Source organism: Mandrillus leucophaeus, unplaced genomic scaffold (genome assembly GCF_000951045.1).
Source record: "Mandrillus leucophaeus isolate KB7577 unplaced genomic scaffold, Mleu.le_1.0 Scaffold76, whole genome shotgun sequence".
NCBI lineage: Eukaryota > Metazoa > Chordata > Mammalia > Primates > Cercopithecidae > Mandrillus > Mandrillus leucophaeus.
The window spans coordinates 6,075,860-6,101,368 of record NW_012108252.1 but is presented as its reverse complement, the minus strand read 5'-3'; the positions used below and the strand labels follow the sequence as shown (position 1 = coordinate 6,101,368).

General features: G+C 38.7%; 1 protein-coding gene across 1 annotated transcript in view; it reads left to right on the top strand.

The window, feature by feature from the left end:
- The window catches only part of SVEP1 (sushi, von Willebrand factor type A, EGF and pentraxin domain containing 1), a 237,981-nt gene that overhangs the window by 141,901 nt on the left and 70,571 nt on the right, over positions 1–25,509 (top strand). Inside the window, exons 25-37 of the mRNA XM_011966393.1 lie at positions 2,871–3,028; positions 3,891–4,092; positions 6,215–6,390; positions 13,434–13,558; positions 14,573–14,696; positions 15,426–15,596; positions 17,291–17,464; positions 17,889–18,008; positions 19,471–19,647; positions 19,903–19,987; positions 20,570–20,761; positions 20,997–21,083; positions 22,141–22,308. Of these exons, the coding sequence (XP_011821783.1) occupies positions 2,871–3,028; positions 3,891–4,092; positions 6,215–6,390; positions 13,434–13,558; positions 14,573–14,696; positions 15,426–15,596; positions 17,291–17,464; positions 17,889–18,008; positions 19,471–19,647; positions 19,903–19,987; positions 20,570–20,761; positions 20,997–21,083; positions 22,141–22,308 (1,959 nt within the window). The remainder of the gene's footprint in view (positions 1–2,870; positions 3,029–3,890; positions 4,093–6,214; positions 6,391–13,433; positions 13,559–14,572; positions 14,697–15,425; positions 15,597–17,290; positions 17,465–17,888; positions 18,009–19,470; positions 19,648–19,902; positions 19,988–20,569; positions 20,762–20,996; positions 21,084–22,140; positions 22,309–25,509) is intronic.

Below are 25,509 nucleotides of genomic sequence, written 5' to 3'. Positions count from 1 at the left end.
TTTCTGCTTCACTAAGCCTGGAGTAGAGCCTACCATTTTAAAATAGGCAACCTGTTATGGCTTAAGTTTCCCGATGATTCTGATGCACAGCCACTTTTGGGAACTAACGTTCTATACTGGGGAAGTCATAAAAGATGAAAGGAAATATAATTACTCAGAAGCAAACACAGTAGCACTAGACAAAGCCCATATTTTATTTATTTATTTATTTTTATATTTTTGAGACGAAGTTTTGCTCTTGTTGCCCAGACTGGAGTGCAATGGCGGGATCTCGGCTCACTGTAACCTCCTTCTCCCGGGTTCAAGCGATTCTCCTGCCTCAACCTCCCAAGTAGCTGGGATTACAGGTGCCTGCCACCAGGCCTGGCTAACTTTTGTATTTTTAGCAGAAATGGGGTTTCACCATGTTGGCCAGGCTGGTCTCGAACTCCTGACCTCAGGTGATCCACCCGTGCTTTAGCTGAAGATTTTATACCAGATAAAATCAAAATGGAATCTGCAGTCATATTGTGATAGTGCTCATCTATATTCTATGTCCACAATTTTGAAGCTTTTTTAGTAACCTTTTGTTAAAAGAAATCTAACATGAATGTAAAAAAGTAAAATAATAAAAGCTAAGCTTTTGTGGCTGAAAATAGTAGTGTTTGAGGGGGAGAACGACTATGTCTCCCTGAGGCAGCTCTTAAGTGTCAGTAGAATACAGTTTGAAAAACAACCCTCTCCTGTCGTCATTATCAAGACTATCCTGTTCCATCCTCCACTCTTTGCAGGGGAGTACAGAGACAGCACATCTGTAGTACACAAGACAGATTTCTCTTCCTTGCAAAATTTTAGAAAACTGTATTGTCCTCCAGGTGCTGCTGGTTTTATAAGTTTACAAAAGTAAAAACCAAAAAAGAACAAAAGAGGTCTAGCCCAATTGCAACATTTCCCAATCCCCTTCCTTCTAGTTCAGCCCCCTGCCATTACCATCCTCCCACAATGTCCTCACCTTCAATATGGAAATGAGGTCTTATCATGTAGCACTGCTTTCTTATGGGTGTTTGACATTTTCTGGCATATACCTAACTGTAGGCAATGGGAAGTTTCCAGATGAACGACAAGAGTTCCAAACTCTTTCCTGGGTTTAAAACAATTGATGAATACCAAAGTTGTCCAAATCCTAACTAGAAGAAAGGTGAAGGTACATGCTCCCAATTCAGAAGGAATGTAGGTTGTTGACAAAGTGAATCTATTTCATAGATGAGGATATGATAGTGTTGTAATGACACCAAACACAGGAGGACAAAGGTGAGTGAAATTATAGTCAAAATAGATTTACCATCAAATGCAGAGACCCAATAAAGATCTCCCAATTCCAACTGAGAGTTTTGCTTAAATCCGCCAACCACCAGTTATTCCTGCTAGTCACTGTTAGGTCAGTATCAAAGAGGTCTTCATACAAACATGCTAGTAATGATAACATTAACTCGCATTTATTGGACCAGTCCTTTTAAATTACAAACTATTTCAGTCACACGGAAAATTACAAATAACAATAAAAGTCATGTACTGATCACTGTGATTATCAAACCTTAGTATTTTGCCATATTTGATTCACATCTTTTGTTTTAAAGACATAAGTTCTAAAGGTAGGGCTGGCTTCCCTTCAACACACACACGCATACACATGCGTGCACGTACACACACACATATTCACCTTCTTCCCCCAGCAGTAATCACTGTCCTGAAGTCTGAATATATCTTTCTTATTCGGGTTTTATATTTTGCTACATATATGACTTCTATAAACAGTATATAACTTACGTATTACATAAGTGGCATCATAACATACATATTCTTTTTGCAATTTTTTTTTCCACTCAGCATATTTTCAAGTATTATCAAGGTGGTTACATTTGGCTCTGGTTTGTTCATTTCAATTGCTCCTTAGTATTCCATTACATGATGGACTTAATTACGCTATGATTCATTTTCTCAGTCTCCTCTCCATAGACATTTAGAATGATGCTGCTATGTTTTTCTGTTCTTGTGATAGTTCAAACCTGCACGTTATGCACATGTACCCTAGAACTTAAAGTATAATAATAATAAAAAATAAAATAAAATAAAATAAAAAAGAATGATGCTGCTATGAACATTTGTTATATGGGTCCCTGTGCACCTTGTGGAATTATCTCCTAGAGCAGAAAACAAGACATGGATTTATAGGGCTCTGGGAACACAAACTCTCAACTTCTCAGGACATTGCCAAATTGTAGTCCTACTCACTATATGGGACTTCCGATTTTATGACACTCCTGTCAACATTTGACATTACCAGATATACTTTCCATTCTGATGAGTTTAAAATGGTTTGTTGCATAGAACAGAAACTGTATAGCATCCTGATTAAGAAAAAGGATATAGGTTGATCCAAAATCCCACTCCACCACTTGGTAGCAATAGAACTTGGGCAAATTCTTTAGCCTCTCTGAGCCACAGTTTAGCTCATCTGTAAAATGGGAATAATACTAGTATTGCCTCATTGTTATGAAAATTGGCTTAACATATAAAAGCCTTTAGAACAGCATCTGAACTTTTCATATTTTTCTGAGAACTCCTATGAGGAGAGAAACCACAATGTGTGAATTATATTTCACCTGGACCAGAACTACTTTCTACTTTATTTTTGCTACTACAACATTTCTAATACATCTTATCTTATATAGGTTTAATCAGGTGAACTGGAAAAAGTAATCTACAGTTAAAGCATTTTGATGTTGAAAATATGTTCCAGCATTTTGATTTTCAAAGTCTTTTCGGATAACATTGTCATAAATGGGAGACTTCCTACAACTGTTCTAATTGTTACAACATTTTGTTTTCAGATGCCTATGTGCAGCCGGCTTCACAGGTTCACACTGTGAATTGAACATCAATGAATGTCAGTCTAACCCATGTAGAAATCAGGCCACCTGTGTGGATGAATTAAATTCATACAGTTGTAAATGTCAACCAGGATTTTCAGGCAACAGGTGTGAAACAGGTATATATCAACTCAGTGTTATTAATAACAATACTAAAAATAGTACTGTAATAACAATACCAATTTTGCCTGCACCAAGCACTGCCCATAGGCCAAAAACTATGCCAAACACTTTGTACTCATTTAATCTTCACAGCCATCCAACAAACTAGGTACTGCTACTATTATCCTCAGTGGCACAGATGATAAAATTAAAGCTTAAAAATTTAGGGGGGAAATAGAGAAAATTGAATTTAGTAGAGCTCTTCACGTTCTACTTATTTATAATAAAAAGGATACTTTGATAAGCCACTTGACTTCAGAGGTGAGAATCCACGAACATGTTTGAGAATCAGCAGATCAAATCTAAATACTTTCTCAGGAGACTGGAGTCTTTCAGCTGTAAGACTTGTTTTATTGAGTGGGCTATGCAGGTTTGGGGCAGAGCTGAATTGCTCATGAAATAGGGAAAAGCCAGAGTTCTAAATAGGGTAGCATGTTACCCTTGCAGATCCTCCTCCTTCTCTCCTGTGACATCAATTACTTCCTCTCTACTGAGTCATTCTCATTAGCATACAGACATGCTTTAGTATCTCCTGGCTTTAGTAGCATTTCAGGTCCACCTCTCCTTCCAACTACTTCCTGTTTCTCTGCTTCCTTTCACTATTGAATGCTTTTCCTATCTTGTATACTCACTGGTTATTTTATTTAAAAGAATGCACTATGTATTTTGTAAATAATATTTATTTAATTTTGAAACTGCTTCTTAGGTAAATAATCATATTCACTGAAATGAGCTTCTTTGACAATAGCACTGCTTCCTTTGACAATTGGAAATGTCTTCCAAGTGCCACCGTCTGCACACTTTTCTTATTCGTTACAGAACAGTCTACAGGCTTTAACCTGGATTTTGAAGTTTCTGGCATCTATGGATACGTCATGCTAGATGGTGTGCTCCCATCTCTCCATGCTCTAACCTGTACCTTCTGGATGAAATCCTCTGATGACATGAACTATGGAACACCAATCTCCTATGCAGTTGATAATGGCAGCGACAATACTTTGCTCCTGACTGATTATAATGGGTAAGCGGAAGTGTCGGGAAGGCTGTGCTTAAGACCTTATCTTGGAGCCAAATTAGAACTGACATTGAGGATCGGAAATGGGAAAGTAGAGGGTCAGTTGTTCCCAGAAAACAGCAGGGTATCAATAATCAAATGGAACATCTGAACAAGTTCTGTAAGAAGGTAAAAGTTTAGTGATAATACCTCAAACATGCATTGTGTTTTGCTGTTTACTAAGTGTTTTCATATGTATTACTTCTTCTAATATTCACAATGATCTGAGAAACTGTGCCCATTTTACAGACAGTAGAATAAAGTTTCAGAAAGTCTAAATGACTTGCCCCAAATCTCACACCTTGGAAGTAGCAGGGCTAAGTCTCAAACTCTGACTCAAATACTGATGCTCTTTCTTTTATATAATAGGACCTCTAAAAGTTAAGGGATATCAGTGACATCATTGACCCTTGGGAGACAAGTGTATTGCATACAAATCAGTATACAAACTCAGGGTGCATATTTTTTTAGAATCCATTAATTCCAACTTCAGGGCCCTATCCCCCTGGGTTGTCAGGAGAGCCAACCTTAGTTGTACGCAGAGTCTTGCCAAAGAGTCACAGACTTAAGCAGAACTTCCATCACTGGTCAACTGTCCACATTATTTATCACTGAGCTGTCCACTGACCCAGGCTTTATGGTCCCTTTAAAACCACTGCTTTTTAAACATATGAAATCCTTGGCAAAACTTTAGGTTCATAACTTCAATGTGGTTAGATTCTGTGGTGCACCACATGGTCTTTTCCTCTCAGATCCGCCGAAATTCTACTTATGAGCAGGTTGTTGGTGTTCAAAACCCACTGAGCTTTTTTTTCTATCCCCAATCCAGGGGAATCTCACTATTCTAGTAGAAACCTCCCATCCTCAAATACTATTCTTCTTAATTTACTAGATCTGTTAAAAAACAAAAATCCAAGAAGTTTGCAAAAACCCTCCTTTGAAACAAAATATATATAAAGAGAGAACCTGTTGCCTCCTTGAATAAGGAGAGAAACTGGAAAAATGCAGAAAGGAAACCATTAATATCGCAAAAAATATTTTTTCATAAACATCTGTAAACAAGATCTGATAAGATGCTGGGAGAAGTAGTCAATGAATTTTTATCTTCATCATCAACTTTCTCTAATCGTTTCTTTTTCTCCATTTGATTTTGAAGATTTTTCACTTTAAACTGCTTATTAGCTTTGTTATTTCCCTGAATGACACAGTTGTTGGAAACATCTTCTGGCTGGCCATCCTTGTTGTTTCAAATATTCTTTTCTTTGGATTGGCATACTTTGTCTGACATATGACTGCATGAGCAACTGTCTTAGTCCATTCAGGCTGCTACAATAAATAGCATAGACTTGGTGGCTTGTAAAGAACAGAAATGTATTTCTCACAGTTCTGGAGGCTTCAAGATCAAGGTGCCAGCATAGTTAGTGTCTGGGGAGGCCCTACTTTCCTGTCCACAGATGGCACCTTCTTACTATGTCTTCACATGGTGAAGGTGCAAGTGGTCTCGTCAGAGCCTTCATGACCTAATCACTTCCCAAAGACTCCATCTCCTAATCACATTGGTGATTACATTTCAATACATAAATTTTGAGAGCACACAAGACAGCATACAAATATTCATACCATAGCAGCAACCATCAAACAGACTTATTGTTTGTTTGATGAAGCATCTACGAAACATCTGAAATTTGTTCTTGGTCTTAAGAAACTTACATTCTGGAAGAAGGATGTCAGTCTGGCATTTTACACAATTCTCACCCTTTCCATTCTTGATTCATTCTCTCCGAAACAGCCAGTTGGTAAACTGTCTCAAATTGGAGCAACTTCTCCTGGCTCATCCTAAGACTTTTTCCTACCCCTCAGTGTTTAAGAACACAAACCAATTTTCAGTGAGCTGCAATCAAGTATAATTAGTAAATCAAATCTGCTTTTACAAAATGTGACCAAGTGGAGAAAAAAAAAGAGTAATGGGTTTACACAAAGTACTTTACCCACAAAGAAAAGGAAAAGAGGAAAAATAGTAACATGCCCCACAGTAAGGATTGCAACATATGGCTAATGACTACATTCCCTGGAACCTTTCTCTCCACAGCTGGGTTCTTTATGTGAATGGCAAGGAAAAGATAACAAATTGTCCCTCAGTGAATGATGGCAGATGGCATCATATTGCAATCACTTGGACAAGTGCCAATGGCGTCTGGAAAGTCTACATCGATGGGAAATTATCTGACGGTGGTACTGGCCTCTCTGTTGGTTTGCCCATACCTGGTATGTTTTAACAAAATGAGTATAATTCTGTTGAACTGTAGAGGTGATGCTCCTTAAATGGACATCAGGTTTGCTAGCATTTTTGTCCTTGGTTTCAAACAAAGATTAACGGCTCTCTCTCTCTCATTTCCTACTCCCTGATTATCCTAACTGTGGGTTATTAGAAGCTTTTTTCCTAGGTAAGCTGTTTGCCTCTCTGTGTGAGAAATGCCTTTGAAGATCTACATTAAGACTACCAAGAAGCATGCTGAACTAACAGCTGGTTGCTAAACTGTCTTCCAAGGAGATTAATTACTGGTATTTTTTGTTTAAGGATTGTTTTGTTTTGTTTTGTTTTGTAATCAGTATATAAGCAAGACCACGGCTATCCATCTTTTATGGCCCTTTTCAAATAGATCTTGACCTGTCTTCTAAAAAATACTTTTTAATAAATATCCCAGGAGTTTTAATTTGAAGAATTGCAAACTAAATTTCATTAGGTGACCCAGGTTCTCAGCATTGTACATGGCAATAAGCTTGTTCCATCTATAGAAATACATGCATATGACATTACTTTTTACTTTGCTCATTTGTTTCAGGTACACAAAATGGTGCCTAGGTAACAGAAAATTAAATAGACAAAAATGAAAGTATTAGAAACTGACTAATATATTCTAGAAGTGAGTTGTATGAAACTAGGATAAGTATACTAATAAATATAGCACAAAAATACTAAACTTCATAAAAATGTGATGAGATGCCTTTGCAAAGCCTCAAATACAATACTTATTTTATTTATTAGAAATTATTGGCCGGGTGCAGTGGCTCAGGCCTGTAATCCCAGCACTTTGGGAGGCTGAAGCGGGTGGATCACGAGGTCAGGAGTTTGAGACCACCCTGGCCAATATGGTGAAACCCTATCTCTGCTAAAAACACGCAAAAAAAATTATTCAGGTGTGGTGACAGGTGCCTGTAATCCCAGCTACTTGGGAGGCTGAGGCGGGAGAATTGCTTGAAAACCCAGGAGGTAAAGGTTGCAGTGAGCCAAGATCACACCACTGCACTCCAGCCTGGGCGACAGAGAGAGACTCTGTCTCAAAAAAAAGAAAAAAAAAAATTGTCCATACATTGTTTCACTTTTAATACTACGAAGATCCATGTGGATCAAACCAAAATTGATCTACTTGTGAATTTAAAGAATACGTCCTAAGCACTCACTAGGAGGGCCAGGCACCTATGCAAGGCACCGGAAACCCAATGATGAGCAAAAGTTATGTGGTCCCTGCTCTCCAGAAGCTTTTATTGTGGTCAGGGAGTGAGGTGTTCATCACATAATCACAGTAAATGATGTGTAATTTCACACTGAGGCAAGCACTATGGAGGAAAGGAACATCATTCTATGAAAGCCTGTAACCAGGGAGCTGATGTAGAATGGGGAGTCCATGGAGGCTTGTGGAGATATCCCTAACTCTCAAGGATGGTCAGGCACTAATTAGCGAAGGGGACTGGGCCTTGCTGAAAGAGCTAGAAAAAGATTGATGTATCTGAAATGCAGGCTGAAAGAGGGAAGGCAAGGCAATCAGGTAGAGAGGGCAGACATAGCCAAATCACATAAAGCCATGTAGTGTGGGTTAAGGATTGAGGTTTTCACCCTAAAATCAATAGGGAGTCAGTGATGGATTTTAAGATGGCAGGGGGAGATGGCAGGAAGGGCAGCTTAAGTGGTTCTGGGCATGAGCAGAAAGAAGTAATAGGGTGTATACAAAAATTCCTAAACAACAAAGAGGTCTCTAATCAGAGGACAAAAGGACTCCCAAGTGCAGGGACAGCACTGAAAGTTAATATCCGAGTTAATATCTAAGAAGCATTTATTATGCTTCTCCTTGGAGAGAAACTTGGGACAAATGAAAAATAAGAGAGAAAGCCCACTCCTCCTTAAACACAGAATAACTGAAGAGATGAATGAAACATACAGACAGATCCTTGGATGTGTATCCACACACTGAGCATTTGCCAAGCGCCAATCCAGCCAGTAAGGCACCATCTGAGTGTTGAGGTTCCAGAAATGGAAGACCCAAAGGACAGAGCTGTAGAGTCAAGGACACATGCATTTTGCTATGAGGAGAAGGCAGAGAAGGAGGCTTAGGACATTTAATGAATTTAGGGAGCAAGGGTGATTTATAAAGAAATTGATTGGGGAGATTAATTTGGAGGGGAAGGAAAGAGAAACAGAGACAAACTAGAAACTTTAGAGAGGTTGTTGTAAGATGGGAGTATTGGGAGATTAATATAGAGGTTGCTTTTGAAAATCATGTAATTATTTTATAATGCTAGGGCAATATCTAATAAGATGATTTTGATGAAATCACTCTGGATAAATTTAAAACGTGGTCTATCATCCTTTGCCTCTTTGTAAAATATACTTGAACAGGAAGCCAGTGCCAAAACCAAAACTTCCTTGTAATACCATTTATGCCTAATTGCCCAAATATTTTTACAAAATTTACTCAATGTTTTTGTCACAATGATCATGTGAATTTAATAGAGTAGTTATGCTACTATTTTAGAAATGAAGAAACAGAGAATTCCAGAAGAGTTAAAACCAGTCTCTCAAATTGCATTCCTAGAGCCCAACTCTTTTAATTTATGGCTGTGCCCTCTTCATGTCCCCTTCTGCCTTTTCCACTTAGATTAGCCTATTGATACATGTCCACACATGGAGTAGGTGTGGGACCATTAGAAACTGTAGCACTCACAATGGTAGAGGGAACCTCTGGGGATGTGGATGGACACCCTTAGTGTCTACCATACACATCACGCTATAGAATTCTTTCTTGCAGTCTACCCACTCCTTTGCCTAGAAACTCTCCGTATCTTCCTTCTGCATGAGATTAACTCTAAATCCTCAAGATCCATGTCTGAAAGATTTCCCTGAGCCCAGCCCATTCTCATTGAGCTTTTTCTTTCAGTTCTTCTCTCACTCTGCATGCCTCTACTGCTGCATTAACCACACTATATTGGAAAGTATTTATGTATGAATTTTCCCTTAGAATTATCTCTTAGGAGAAGAAATCCTTTTTCATCAGTGTAAGTCCAGTGCCTGGTATTGTAGACAGCACATTATTGGTAGCTTCATAAACATCTGCTGAATTTACCAGCCTGTGTCTTGAAGGATGTGTCAGAAGAACAGGGAAAGGCAGCTCAGACAGAAGGAGCTCTGCGTGCAGAGGGCACGGAGCCATGAATGGGTTTTGTGTGAGGAGGAATGGTTGACTGATCCCCAAAGCAGTAGCACAGTGTATATAGAGGAGAAGAAAAGGAAGACGTGATAGAGGAAGAAGCTAAAACATAACATAGTGTTGGGCTGTAATGAGCCTGTTTATGTCCCCCAAGAAATGCACACTTTCTCCTTCAGTTGAATTAAGAGACATTAAGGTATTTCAAAAGGAAATGGCATTATCAAGTGAGGTGGGGCAGTGGTTTTTTTGTGTTGGTTTAATTTAGTGTGTTCTTGTTTTCAACTATCTCTTCTCTAAGTGGCGCGATTACAGGTGATTTTTATTTTCTTCTTTATTTTATGATATTTTCATAATGAATGTATATTTCTTTTCTGGTTAAAAAAACATTTTTATCTTTAAAATATCAACAGTGATGGAAGAGTAAAAGGTAGATTGAAGGAACAGCAAAATAAAACCAAGAAACTCTTACAGTAACCACCTAAGGAAATAGTTTACTGACCAGAGGCATAAGGATGGCCAGGATGATTGAGAATCCATAAATATTGCAGAGTTCCAATTGACACCCTTCATGGCTGTCTTAGTCCACTTAGGTTACCATAAAAAAAAAAAAACCATACACAAAGTGGCTTAAATACCTGAAATTGGCCAAGTGCAGTGGCTCACACCTGTAATCCCAGCACGTTAGGAGTCCAAGACAAGTGGATCACCTGAGGTCAGGAGTTTGAGACCAGCTTGGCCAACATGGTGAAACCCCATCTCTACTAAAAATAAAAAAATAAAAAATTAGCCGGGCATGGTGATGGGCCCCCAGCTACTTGGGAGGCTGAGGCAAGAGAATTGCTTGAACCCAGGAGGCAGAGGTTGCAGTGAGGTGAGATCGTGCCACTGCACTCCAGCCTGGGCAACAAGAGTGAAACTCTACCTCAAAAATAAAAAAATAAAAATAACTGAAATTAATGTTCTTGTAGTCCTACAGGCTAGAAGTCTGAGATCAGGGTACCAGTATGGTTCATTCCTGGTGAGAGCCCCCTTCCTGGCTTGTAGACAGCCACCTTCTCACTGTATCCTCATATGGCAGGGAGAGAGAGAGCAAACTTTCTGGTGTCTCTTCTTATACAGGCCCTAGTCCCATCATGTGGGCCCTACCCTCATGAACTCATCTAAATCCAATCACCTCCCAAAGGCTCCATCTCTAAATACCACCATGGTGGGAGTTAGGGCTTCAACATATGAATTTGGCGGGGACACAGTTCAGTGCATAGCAGTGAATGACTGGCTTCAGTTTGACCAAGTTTATTGAAGAGTCTGTTGGCTAAGGTAAGAATTCTAAGAAAAGGAGTTGGTTATGGGGGAAAAGATTATGTATATGGTTTTAGACATATTGAGTTTGAGGTCTATGTTGAATTTCTAGTCACAAAAATATATACAGCTAAAGATATAGGTCTGATACTGCTTTATATCAAATTGGCAAAGTTGTTTTTAGTGACACCATAAAATTGGCTAGGATTCAGCATAGCAAACCTGTGTATAGAGCACCGGCAAGTATGTAAGTTGATACAATTTTTCTGGGAAGCAATTTAGAAACTTGCATCAAAAGCCTCAGAGAAATTCTTTGCCTGCAACCATCAGTTTACTAGAAATAAATATATGGAAATCATCAATAATTTGAACATATATATAAATATGTATAAATAAACATGTTTATCTCAGTGTTATTTTAATATTAAACTTAGAAACAAGGCCAACATCCAGTAATAAGGGGCTGTTTAATTAATTAATTAAGCAAATTATGTTTTGTCGGCCATTCATGTGTTAAAACAGCATAGCTAGGCCAGGCGTGGTAGCTCACGTCTGTAATCCCAGTACTTTGGGAGACTGAGGTGGCTGGATCACTTGAGACCAGGAGTTGGAGACCAGCCTGATCAACATGGGTGGTGAGGGCGGGTGAAATTCCATCTCTGCTAAAAATACAAAAATTAGCCAGATGTGGTGGTGCATACCTGTAATCCCATACCTGTAATATCCGGGAGGCTGAGCTATGAGAATCACCTGAATCTGGGAGGTAGAGGTTGTGTTGAGCTGAGATCGCACCACTGCACTCTAGCCTGGGTAAGGGAGTAAGACTCTGTCTCAAAAAAAAAAAAAAAAAAAAAATAGGATAGCTACTAAAACTCATGAAATGGGAACATGTTCAAGATGGTCTCACAACACCTTGAACAATATTCAAACATTCTGAATATGTATGAGACCAGTTATGTGTTTTAAATACCTCACACATACATATACATATACATATACACATACATATACATATACATATACTAGAACAAAATTTAAAACCTGGAAAGAAATACAAAAAACTATTAAATACTTCTAGGTAAGAAGAGTTCTTTATAATTTAATCTGTGCATGTATTAACTTTAAAATTATTAATACAATTTAAAAACATGTAGATTGGGAAATCATGAAGGAGGGATCAATGGACATAGATTAACCAAGTGAGATCAAATTGAAACAGTAGTTGACTTTGGGGACTTGAGGGAAGGGTAAGAAGTGGGTGAGGGATAAAAGACTACACGTTGGGTACAGTTTACACAGCTCAGGTGATGGGTGCATCAAAATCTCAGAAATCACCAGTAAAGAAGTGATCTGTGTAACCCAAAACCACCTGTTCCCCAAAAAATACTGAAATAAAAAAAAGAGTAGTGGAAGGAAGAAAGTCATGGGGTAGAATCTTGGGATCACTTCTAAGAGGCAGGCAGAGAAGGGAGACTGAGAATGAGCAGAAAAGTTCAAAGAAAACCAGGAGAGGATGCTCTGATAGAAATCAAGCATAGTGTACTCAAGTCTGGCTCCCGGCAGGAAACAGGTAGTCACTAAAGTGAGTTTAATGAAGGACTGTTTTCAAAGGTGTGAGTGTGGTTAAGAAGACCAAAATATGACAGTAAAACACATATGACTAGCAACAACAGATGGGTGTAAGGGGATGGGCCTGAAGTGACAAGGGTTAGGCATTGTTGCCAGAACTTAGGAACCTGTAGCACTGGAGAGAATCCCCTAATCTCTTCAGAAATAGAAGGAAAAGCCACTCCTAGCTGGTTGCCTGGCAGGAGAGGATACAGGAGATTCAACTTCTCTCTCATCTCATTTTCTTATCTCATGCTGGCTCTTCATTGGCCAGAAACAAAGAGAAGCCAGGAGACAAGGAAGCCGGGTGATGCAGCTCACGGGACAACCTTTGGGACACAAAGCTGAGTGGAGAAGGGTGGAGGGTAGGTCTGCCAGTGCAGACACAGACTGTCCGGCGCACCCAGAAAGGCAAGTTGAATAGAATGAAATGCTTAGCCAAAACAGATGATACAGAGAAGTCACAGAGATGAATACTGAAATTTCTATTGAATTTGGCAATTAGGAGACCCCTGGCAACTTTAGAAAGTTCCCTGGATTTGGTGATAGAAATTATATCTTTGTAGCTTAAGGAATAAGAAAAATAGCAGTCACTTCCATGGAGGGTGATTTTCTACAAGAAAGTAAGCAAAATAATACTTAATTTGTCAACATAAAATATTATATGCATATATATGTATTGAATATAGTTTTTGTAGTTACAGGTTTATAAATCAACATTCTAAATCCTGTCTATTTTTAAGTTGCTATATAAAACATTGAATTTGTTCTTATTGATAAAACCTGCAGTAAATTTATAGAATTTTGCTTTTCAGTAATTTTCTTTCATTTGTATCAGTCATGCTTTCATTAAATTTAGATTTAGGAATAACAGACCATCAGGCCAGTTTTCCTCCTTTTCTTTCTCTTTCTCTCTAGGTGGTGGTGCATTAGTTCTGGGGCAAGAGCAAGACAAAAAAGGAGAGGGATTCAGCCCAGCTGAGTCTTTTGTGGGCTCCATAAGCCAACTCAACCTCTGGGACTATGTCCTGTCTCCACAGCAGGTCAATTCCATTTTCAGTGTATGACAGTAATGAGATGCAAAGGTACAAACCTAGTAAAAATGTGAACAGCCTAATGATGACATAACTTATTGTAAGCTCTTGGGTATCAGAATTTATCACCAGTATCATTTGATGCTGTGGTTATAGAGGAAGTTAGGCAGAAGTTACAGTAATTTTCAGTGAACACCCTTTTTAGTTTCTTGGTGATGTTCTTAAATTTTATTGGAATTATTTTAGATTTTGCAAAATAATGTTTTCCAATAAAATTTAAGAATATCATCAAAGAGAGCAGGAGAAATCATAAAGAATAATGCTTCAAATCTCTCTGACTAAACATGCAGAACTTTAAGGCTGGCACAAGATCATCCATAGAGAGCAACATACGACCTAGTGGCTAAAACCAGCCTAGAGTCAAACAACTGGGGTTCAAATCCCAGTCTTACACCAAACTCACTGTGATGATTTTGAACATGTTATTCCATCTCACTAAGTTTCAATTCTCTTATCTATAAAAGATGGATAAATAGAACTACATAGCAGAGTTTTGACAAGATTGAACAAAATACTACATATGCATTTGTGGTATTATTTGATCCATAGTAAAGGATCTTCTTCTTATAAATGTTCGCTCTTATTACTACAGAGGCTTGACTTCTTTAAGCCTCAGCTTCCTCTCTTCTATGTCAGAGGTCAAAGACGTAGAATGAAGAAGGAGAGAGCCTCTACAACCCCTTAACAAACCACATGGCTTTACATAGGGAATTCTAGGTGTAGGATTTCAAAATTTCAGGCAACTATGAGTCTAGTGGGAGAAGTAGCTGGGAGAGGGAATGATAGAGCTGGGGGAGAGGGAAATGGAAGAGAATTTCCTGCTGCCCCTGAAATCATACCTGCTTCCCTCCACCCCCACCTCTAAAAAATCTGTGAATGTTTTCAATAGGACTAAAATAACATATAATAACGCAATCTTAATGGAACAAGTAAGGCTTATCTAAAGTGTTATTAAACTTTCAGGTGAAGTCACTGGCTACCTCCTGCCCAGAGGAACTCAGTAGAGGAAACGTGTTAGCATGGCCCGATTTCTTGTCGGGAATTATGGGGAAAGTGAAGATCGATTCAAAGAGCATATTTTGTTCTGGTGAGAATTTCCTTCTTCCCTAGTCTCCACTATCTCTTGACCACCCTGGGACTGTCTAGCAAGAGGAGACAATTCAGAATTATCTATCAGTCAAATTGTATGTGCCTGTCAATCTACTTTTTGTAACCAGTAATTCATACTTACCCTATTTTTATCCAAAGGATTTGTTTTTTTTAATGCTAAAATATATTCTGTATAACAAGATATAATTAGGGAGGAAATTTGGATGAAAGTAAAATAAAATCAGGAAAATAAGATTAGAGAAGAGATAAGGTTATTTTTTTCAGTGCGTACCAACATACTATGCACCTGTTTGAGATGGGGTACTCTTTTGGTTCCATAATTTGTAGAAGGTATCTAGGAACAGGTAGCACAGGGAGAAAAGCAATGGATGTTGCAATCCACACACTAAAACTGAATTATCAAAACTATCATGAAATTAAATGTATTTAAATGAGTTTCTTAGACTGTCCTAGAATTTATGGCTTTTGATAACTTACAAGAACATTTCATTAACATTCCTAAAATATTTTAAAAGAGGGAGAGTTGTTGATTCAAATTTTTTTTAAAGTAATTTTGCTTGCCAGTGATCTGGTTATATGTTAACTTGTTTTCACATCAGTAAGGTGGCTCTCAAATGCTGATACGGAATACAGCTTGAAATCATTGACTTGGTGATGCTGCCACTATGTTGCTGACAAGCTCTGCACCTGTGTTCTTTGCCCTCAGATTGCCCACGCTTAGGAGGGTCAGTGCCTCATCTGAGAACTGCATCAGAAGATTTAAAGCCAGGTTCCAAAATCAGTCTGTTCTGTGATCCAGGCTTCCAGCTGGTCGGGAACCCTGTGCAGTACTGTCTGAATCAAGGACAGTGGACACAACCACTTCCTCACTGTGAACGTAAGCTGCCTTTCTTGAGGCCATTTCAGTGACTTTTGAAAAATATTGAAAACATAGGAACTCTTTTCAGGAATGCTAGACAAAGGGTGAATACTTCACAGTAGCAAATATACCAAATATTCATTGAACCTTTTCTTTGTTTAATGAACTGTGCTGGGCATCATGAAGGAGATGGGTGATTAGGATCCAAAGGGACCATTTGTGGATGCATCCAAGGTGATGCAAGGAACTGAAAGTGATGGAAAGACACACCCTATAGGTGGAGGCCCAGAGATAGATGGGTCATTGCTGGAGGGGAAAACAGGGAGAGACGTCTTCAGTCGAGTGCATTCATTCATTCATTTATTCAGCAACTTTTAAAGTACCTATTATGTGCTAGGCACTGATCTAGGTCCTCAAGATGCAGCAGTTGGGGGGAAAAAGCCCCTATTCTTATGTAGTTTAGATTCTAATAGTTTAGGATTCTAACAGGAAAATAAATAAGTAAATATAATATGTATTTATAGTAAATAATAAAGGTAAGGGCTAGAAGTAAGAGCTGTGAAGAAAGACAGAAGAGGCCAGGAAAATACAGTGTGGCCAGGCGTGGTGGCTCACACCTATAATCCCAGCACTTTGGGAGGCCGAGGCGGGTGGATTGCTTGAGCCCAGGAGTTCAAGACCAGCCTGGGCACATGATGAAACCCTATCTCTGCAAAAGATACAAAAATTAGCCAGGCATTGTGATATGTGCTGATAATTCCAGCTACTCAGTAGGCTGAAGTGGGAGGATCACCAAGCCCAGGAGGCAGAGGTTGCAGTGAATCGAGATTGCACCACCGCTCTCCAGTGTAGGTGACAGAGCTAGACCCTGTCTTAAAAAAAAGTAATACAAAAATGAGGGTTGGGTGGAAGCTAGACTGCTATTTTAGATAAGCACCTGTTATCACCTGATATATTCACCTGTTTTGTTTCTTTGCTTATTTGTTTTGCCTATCTACCCCACTAGATAAAAAGCTCCATAAGGCAGGGATTTTGTTTGTTTGGCTCACTGTTGTAACTACAGCACCTAGAACAGTGTCTATGTGTTAGGCCATTTTGCATTGCTATAAAGAAACACCTAAGACTAGGTAATATATAAAGAAAGGAGATTTAATTGGCTCACAGTCCTGTTGGCTGTACAGGAAGCATGGTGCTGGCATCTGCTCAGCTTCTGGGGAGGCCTCACGGAGCTTTTCCTCATGGCAGAAGGCATCAAGAGTAGGCACATCACATGACAGGAGCAGGAGCAAGAGAGACAGTGGAGGAAGAGTTGCCACACACTTAACCAGATCTCGTGAGAACTCACTCACTATTGCAAGGACAGCACCAAGCCATGAGGGATCTGCCCCTATGACCCAAACACCTCCCACAAGACCCCGATTCCAACATTGGGGATCACATTTCAACATGAGATTTGGGCAGGGACAAATATCCAAACTTTATCAGCGTCTAGTGGGTAAATGTTTTTTGAATAAATGAATTGCATGCCTACTATGAGCCAGGCAGTGTGCTAGATGCTGAGGGTTCAGGCTGCTGCTATCCCTAGGACGCACTCAGTCTGATGTTTGCATGCAGTAAAAATGTCATGCTTAACAGAACTGCTAGTTTAATATAAAGTGTTCTTTGAGTATTTTGCTTTTAATGTCGTTGTCTTCTTCCTGGTCACCTTACAGGCATTAGCTGTGGGGTGCCACCTCCTTTGGAGAATGGCTTCCATTCAGCTGATGACTTTTATGCTGGCAGCACAGTAACCTACCAGTGCAACAATGGCTACTATCTATTGGGTGATTCAAGGATGTTCTGTACAGATAATGGGAGCTGGAACGGCGTTTCACCATCCTGCCTTGGTGAGATAAATGTTGGCAACTACTATACGAGATTATTCTAGCTCTGTAGATGACAATCATCCCAAATTCCTGAGGTTCTTGAGGCATTGCTTTGTTAATTTTATCTCATCCCAGTAAGCTGTGGCCAAGCCATGGTGACAAAGCAGCTGTATGTAGAGGTGCCAGAAATGTTTTAAATTTTTATCAGGCTCCATATTAAAACTATATTTATATATCCCTGTCTTATACTTGCCCACCTATAAACTAGGGAAATAATAGCTTTTATTGTATATCTGCAATGTGATTATAACTGTTATATTTAAATTCTATACAAATATATGAAGTGTGCATTACGTGATACGTAATGATTTAAAAGTAAAAACAGATGTTCGATACATAAGGAAAAGGAATCAGCTTTAAAATTTATAAGCTGTCTTCATTTTAGATGTCGATGAGTGTGCAGTTGGATCAGATTGTAGTGAGCATGCTTCTTGCCTGAATATAGATGGATCCTACGTATGTTCATGTATTCCACCGTACACAGGAGATGGGAAAAACTGTGCAGGTAACTAATATATGTAGAACTAGAAGTTCCTCATTCCAGTCTTTTATTCAAGCACATGTTTTAAGTGTATGTTATTTCTAAGTAAGATAATAGTTTCAACTTCGAAGGGCATACAGGTAGGCAGACAAGATAAAGATCTTATAAAAGACACATCAGTAACAACTAAAAGTGCTTTAAAGTAGCATTGTGCCTCCCCCAAATTCCCAATTTCTGAGAAACAAAACTGATAGCCGACTATGCTGCTAGAATGTTGAAATGTCTACATAGTACAAGAATAATAGAGTTGATATAGAAATATAATCAGTGACCTCTCTGCCTCAATCAGAGCAAGGAAGATGCTTTATCACGTCTTCACTATCAATATCTTTCCTCTGCCTCGGTCACACAAAATTGTATCATTGAAAAAAAATAGATATCTTGCCTCCCCAAGACATCTTGCATTACAATATTTTGAAATAGCGTTGATAATACTAGATCATCTCTCAACCCATTGTTGTATTTCTTCTTTTGCTGTGAGGAGTAACTCCCAGAAAACAATAAGATGTCTATATAAACACACCATATAAACAGTTCTTTATTTTAGTTATTTCATGTAATATTATATCTGGCAAATTTTTTGATGTCACAAAATAGTTTGAGAGCAGGATTTTAATTCCTGTTTTATAATTCGCTTTATGGATTTTCCATAAGTAACTTTTCTCTGTATGTTAATATTAGGTGATATTCACTATGGAAAACAGTTTAATAAGCATCTTTGGACATACATCTTTGTGCTTACCTCTGGCTGTTTTCCTCAAAATCAGCTCATAATTGCATTTACTTTAAGAATTTATTTAAACTCCTTGACTTATGTAGCCCAAATGGCCTTTGAAAAGATTGATGCAATATATCTTCCCTTTTTGAGAAATCAAGTATTATATTCACTTTTCTTGCTCAACACTGGCCCAAACCTTGCTTTAGCCTTTTCTCCTTCCTATTATAGCAGTGGTGACTGACCCTGAATCTGTAGATAGGGAGAGCCCAGAGCCCACACTATTTGGGAAGGGAAGCTGGAAACATTCCTAATTCTGCTTTATTCAGCCTTTCCATCAACCTGACACCAAGTCAATTGCTCTGAAAAACGGTATGAAGAGGGAACAGATGAAAGAGGCTAATGCCCTTCTAAGCCACGCCCTAGCACCACCGCTACTTTCCCAATGAGAGCCTACCTTTTGGGGCCAGAAAAATTATGTATATTGTTGTTAGGCATTGCTGTTTCAAATTATTGTTGCTTCAATGCTTATTAAATGTATGTTCTGGTCTAATGTCCAATGTGTCTCTGGGCCCTCATGCATTTCCCTTCACGAGGTTTTCTCTTGTGATTTTAACAGGTCTCTTAACTATAGTGGAATTCTTTTACTGTGAGACTTTGCATGGTTGTGTGAAAGCCACTTATTGTTCCACCAAAACTGTTTGTTTCTAGAACCTATAAAATGTAAGGCTCCAGGAAATCCAGAAAATGGCTACTCCTCAGGTGACATTTATACAGTAGGTGCCGAAGTCACATTTTCGTGTCAGGAAGGATACCAGTTGATGGGAGTAACCAAAATCACATGTTTGGAGTCTGGAGAATGGAATCATCTAATACCATATTGTAAAGGTATGTTTAGTAATGTTACCATGTTTATTATCTTTGGCAATCATAGAAAGGTAAGGTGTAGACATATAAAGTGTTATATCAATGTTCTTTGTATTTGAACTGAAGTATTAGGCTCATGTTTAAACATGACCCCACACACATTCCAAAAAAAAAGAAAACAAACAAAAAAAAGATCTTGAACTGCCCCTTGAGATTTCAGAGATTTTTGCACAAACAGTCTCAAAAAAGTCACATGTTTGTTTTTCCTTCATTAAGCTGTTTCCTGTGGTAAACCGGCTATTCCGGAAAATGGTTGCATTGAGGAGTTAGCATTTACCTTTGGCAGCAAAGTGACATATAGGTAAGTGTCCAATATTAAAACTGTATTATAGAAGATGTTGATGGCATGCTGGTAGTGATATAACACTGAGAGAAAGGGAGTGGGAAAATAATTCCAGAGGACATTTTTGAATTAATATGTAATTAATTGAATGATATGTAATGTGAACAAATCTTATCCAATAATTTAATGGTAGTTATAGCTAGAATCCTTAAATAACCTGACCAATAACCTATCATTACCTCCAGCGCCCCGCTGAGGCACGCTGAGAGTGGATGCTCTTAGCTAATGAATACTCTTGATGTCTCAGAAACAGACTAGACCACACCACTCTCAAGGCAAGGATTCCCTGTTTGTAGTTACTAACCCATGATACAAACTGAAGGCAAGTCAAATTCTTAAATCTATCCTACTTCCCTGTGGGGAAGATATACAGTATTCAATCTTGAAAAAAAAATTAATTTAAAAGCATTATTTCAGTAGGAAAAAAATCAACTTTTCCAATATGTATAAATTCTTAATATTTTTAGAGGTTTCTGGCACAGATAAAAGTATGCAAAATAAAGCAAATTATATCCTGTAATTTTCCTCTATCTTCTTTAGGTGTAATAAAGGATATACTCTGGCTGGTGATAAGGAATCATCCTGTCTTGCTAACGGTTCTTGGAGTCATTCCTCTCCTGTGTGTGAACCAGTGAAGTGTTCTAGTCCAGAAAACATAAATAATGGAAAATATGTTTTGAGTGGGCTCACCTACCTTTCTACTGCATCATATTCATGCGATACAGGATACAGGTAATGTTTGTAGACACCAACCAAGCTTTCTACAATACTGTATTACTTGCTCCCTATTTTAATTTTTTTGATACATGGTCTCACTGTGTCACTCAGGCTAGAGTGCAGGGGCACAATCTCAGCTCACTGCAATCTCCACCTCCCAGGCTCAAGGGTTCCTCCCACTTCAGCCTCCCAAGTGCACAGACTACAGGTGTGCATCACTGTGCTCAGCTAATTTTTGTATTTTGTAGAGATGGGGGTTTCACCATGTTGCCCAGACTAGTCTTGAACTCTTGAGCTCAAGCAGTCCACCTGCCTCAGCCTCCCAAAGTGCTTACAGGTGTGAGCCACCGTGCCTGTATTCTTTACTCAATAGGTTTCATTTATATGTGACTGGCTGACTCTAAAAACAAATCTATAAATATGAGGATGTTCTCAAATCTGTATGCTTCCTGAGGCCTACCTAGCTAATGGTAAATGCCCAAGGAAATATTCAATCTAACTATGACTCTGGGAGTCCTAGTTCAATTGCTATAAGCATTCAGACTTGAAAACATGAAAGCAAAAATTTTTTGTGAAACATAAACAAAATACCAAATAAATGCTTTTGTGATGGATTTCTTTATAAACAGCTTACCAAGCTTATACTCAACATTGCATGGAATGTTACGAAAAAGCATGTCAAGATAAGGGGCTAGGTTCTTAATACTGCAGGAGGTGTGTGTGTGGGTGGGTGTGTGTGTGTGTGTGTGTGTGTGTGTGTTTTTAAACAGAAGGGACAATGGGGAAAGGCTGTGATCAGAAACATGATCAACAGGATCTGAAGTGGAACAGATCGACTGAACAGAAAGTGGAGTGAATTAAAGCGTGCTATCAGAATCAGGTTGAAAAGAAAGGCAGATAAGCCATGGCATAGGGATGTGAGGTTTCAGTCAAAGGAAGACCAGAGGTCAGAGTCAGGGGCAGCATGGTTCAAATGCCCAGGCTCATGGCCTGGACAGTTCCCTTTGACCTTAGTTGCCCTGATTTCCTGGCTACTTAGGTGAGTGGCTTTCTTCCTGCTGGATTCTAACCAGTGTAATGAACCCCTTCTCATCCAAGTAGTCTGCTCTTCACAGGTCTGGAGTGCCTTACACAACTGCCCATAAGCAGATTCAATATTTTACTATGCACCAAGTGATTATTGTTGTTACATTGTTTTCACCCATTCATTGTTTCAAATGGTATATAACTTGTTTAGATTTCTCTTGCTTTCATATAAAGCAATCTAATATGAAGAAATGCTATTTTTGTGTACTCAAATTCCTCAAATGTCCCTTACTCTGAGTTCTTCCTGTTTTATCTCTATAGCAGCAAATCCATAGCCAATGAAAGAGTAACATCATTCTTTCCTGTAGCTTACAGGGCCCTTCCATTATTGAATGCATGGCTTCTGGCATCTGGGACAGAGCGCCACCTGCCTGTCACCTCGTCTTCTGTGGAGAGCCGCCTGCCATCAAAGATGCTGTCATTACGGGGAGTAACTTCACTTTCAAGAACACCGTCACTTACACTTGCAAAGAAGGGTGAGTAGAGCCTATGAAGGAAAGGATCACTGAGAGCCAGGGAAGTGGATGCTCCCGACTGCAGAGATGGGCTCCATTGGACACAAAATTTAATTTCCTGACAGCCAAATACAAAGAGAGCCTTATGTTTTTATTTCCTACTTGCAGAGACAGAGTATATTCTCCTGTGGAAATAATGTTTTCCTGGAATTTGAGTAGTATATCAAATTAGACTCTCAATAATGGACATTGGGCAATGCAGTGAAAAAAAAACTTTATAATTTTTTTTAATTTAACTTTTTTTTTTTTTTTTTTTGAGACAGAGTCTTGCTCTATCACCTTGCCCAGGCTGGAGTGCATTGGTACAAGCTTGGCTAACTGCAGTCTCCACTTCCCAGGCGCAAGCGATTCTCATGCCTCAGCCTCCCAAATAACTGGGACTACAGGTGCCCACCACCACACCTGGCTACTTTTTGTATTTTAATAGAGACGGGATTTCACCATGTTGCCCAGGCTGGTCTTGAACTCCTGACCTCAGGTGATCCACTTGCCTCAGCCACCCAAAGTGCTGGAATTACAGACATGAGCCACCGTGCCTAGCCTTATATTGTACTATTAAAGATGCAAAAAGTACATTTAAGTGGGCTTTTGTGTATTTATATTCTGCCAAACCAAAGGCAAGACTTAAGTCATAACATAAAGATGACATATCTACAGGGAGGAAAAAAGATAATAAAGTTCAGGTTTTTACATTTCTAATGATCGTATTTAATTCAGAGATAATCTTTGGAAACCAGGAAACAAATTACAAAGGGCTTTCAGACTCATTGTCTCATTTGATCTTCACAAAAGCCCTGTGAGGGACTGAGAAGGGAAAGGCTCCCTTTGGGATGATCAATTTAGGGTCTCAATGGAGCCAATACAGTATGGAGGGGTGACTAAATCTCAGGTCGTCTGAGTTGCATTTCATTGCAATCATTGTTTTTTTCCCTATGCATCCTCAGTAAATACTTTGATCAATAGGGCTTTCACACTCCAGGTTTACTACAGTTGTTTTTCACAAGCTGCCACAGCAGAGAAGTTGCCATTATCTGGATTTGTATCTCAACTCTGTTGTTCACTAACTGTGGGGCCTTGGGGAAATAGTGTGACTCCTCTGCCTTGATTGTGCTTCTGCATAAAATGAGTTCATACTTACGGATATTGTGAGAAATAAAATGATATAATACATGGCCTAACCAGAAAAAAAAATCAACGAACCCAACAAACTTAGCCATTATTATGATGATTGGTGCAGTTTCTGTATTTTCATGAAAGTTGGATTTTACTTCACGGGAATAGAAAACCATTCCACTAATACGTGACTGCCAGCAGGTGGCAACAATATTTCCTTGTGAAAAGATAGTAAGAGTTAAAGACTTGCATGAATAACTGAAGCCCAAATCTTAACATCTTTAAGTGAACAAGGAATCTTTAATATCAAAATGTCAGTGCAGAAATGGCTTTGGATGGTCCCATCTACCCCGGTGGACTCACTCACATAAGAACTGCCCCTAATGAACTGCATAGGACTATTTAAAATTAGTCATTTAAAATTTGGTGAAATCTTAGCAAATATACATGTTCCAAACAATATCTTGATATTGACTACCGCTGGAGCATTTTCTGATTTAAAAAGTAATGCATGATCATCATATAAAACTAGAAAATACAAAATCTATACTTAAAAGTCACCCATGATTTTATTACCCAAAGACAAATATTGGTAATATTTTACTTCATTTTTCCTAGATTTCTGTCTTTGCATGTATTTTTGAATATTAAAGATGATGCTACATATACAGATTAATACTTTTTCCTCTTGCCTTCACAAATCATATACATCTGCACAAATTGTTCACTTAGAAGATATAGTAAGAAGAGTCTTATGTCTGGCTAATGTTGTTTATCTAAAAGTGATTTATTTGAAGAATCAAGACAATTATGAAAATGATTTAAAAAATCTTTTTATTTGAATAGTATTTTTTGTTTAAAGGAATTCTATGTGAATCATCTCATGTACTTCCTTTTACAAAGATAGAGTGTGGCAGAAGAAATATTATTCCCTCTTTATAGCTAAGACACGAAGGTGATGGGTCACATTCTCTCTCTCTCTCTCTTTAATATACTTTAAGTTCCAGGGTACATGTGCACAAAATACAGATTTGTTACATATATATACATGTGCCATGTTGGCGTGCTGCACCCATTAACTCGTCATTTACGTTAGGAATATCTCCTAATGCTATTGCTCCCCTCCTACCCCCACCCCACAACAGGCCCCAGTGTGTGATGTTCCCCATCCTGTGTCCAAGTGTTCTCATTGTTCAATTCCGACCTATGAGTGAGAACATGCAGTGTTTGGTTTTCTGTCCTTGCGATAGTTTGCTCAGAATGGTGGTTTCCAGCTTCATCCATGTCCCTACAAAGGACATGCCCTCATCCTTTTTTATGGCTGCATAATATTCCACCCTAATTGTGATGTTAGGGTGTCAGTTTTAGATCTTACCTGATTTCTCTTGTGGGCATTTAGTGCCACATTTTCTTAATCCAGCTGTCATTTATGGACATTTGGGTTGGTTCCAAGTCATTGCTATTGTGAATAGTGCCGCAATAAACATATGTGTGCATGTGTCTTTATGGCAGCATGATTTATAATCCTTTTGGCATATACCCAGTAATGAGATGGCTGGGTCAAATGCTATTTCTAGTTCTAGATCCTTGAGGAATCACCACACTGTTTTCCACAATGATTGAACTAGTTTACAGTCCCACCAACAATGTAAAAGTGTTCCTATTTCTCCACATCCTCTCCAACACCTGTTGTTTCCTGACTTTTTCATGATAGCCATTCCAACTGCTGTGAGATGGTATCTCATTGTGGTTTTGATTTGCATTTCTCTGATGGCGAGTGATGATGAGCATTTTTTCATGTGTCTGTTGGCTGCATAAATGTCTTCTTTTGAGAAGTGTCTGTTCCTATTCTTTGCTGACTTTTTGGGGTTGTTTGATTTTTTCTTGTAAATTTAAGTTCTTTGTAGATTCTGGATATTAGCCCTTTGTCAGATGGGTAGATTGCAAACATTTTCTCCCATTCTGTAGGTTGCCTGTTCACTCTGATGGTAGTTTCTTTTGCTGTGCAGAAGCTCTTTAGTTTAATTAGAACCCATTTGTTAATTTTGG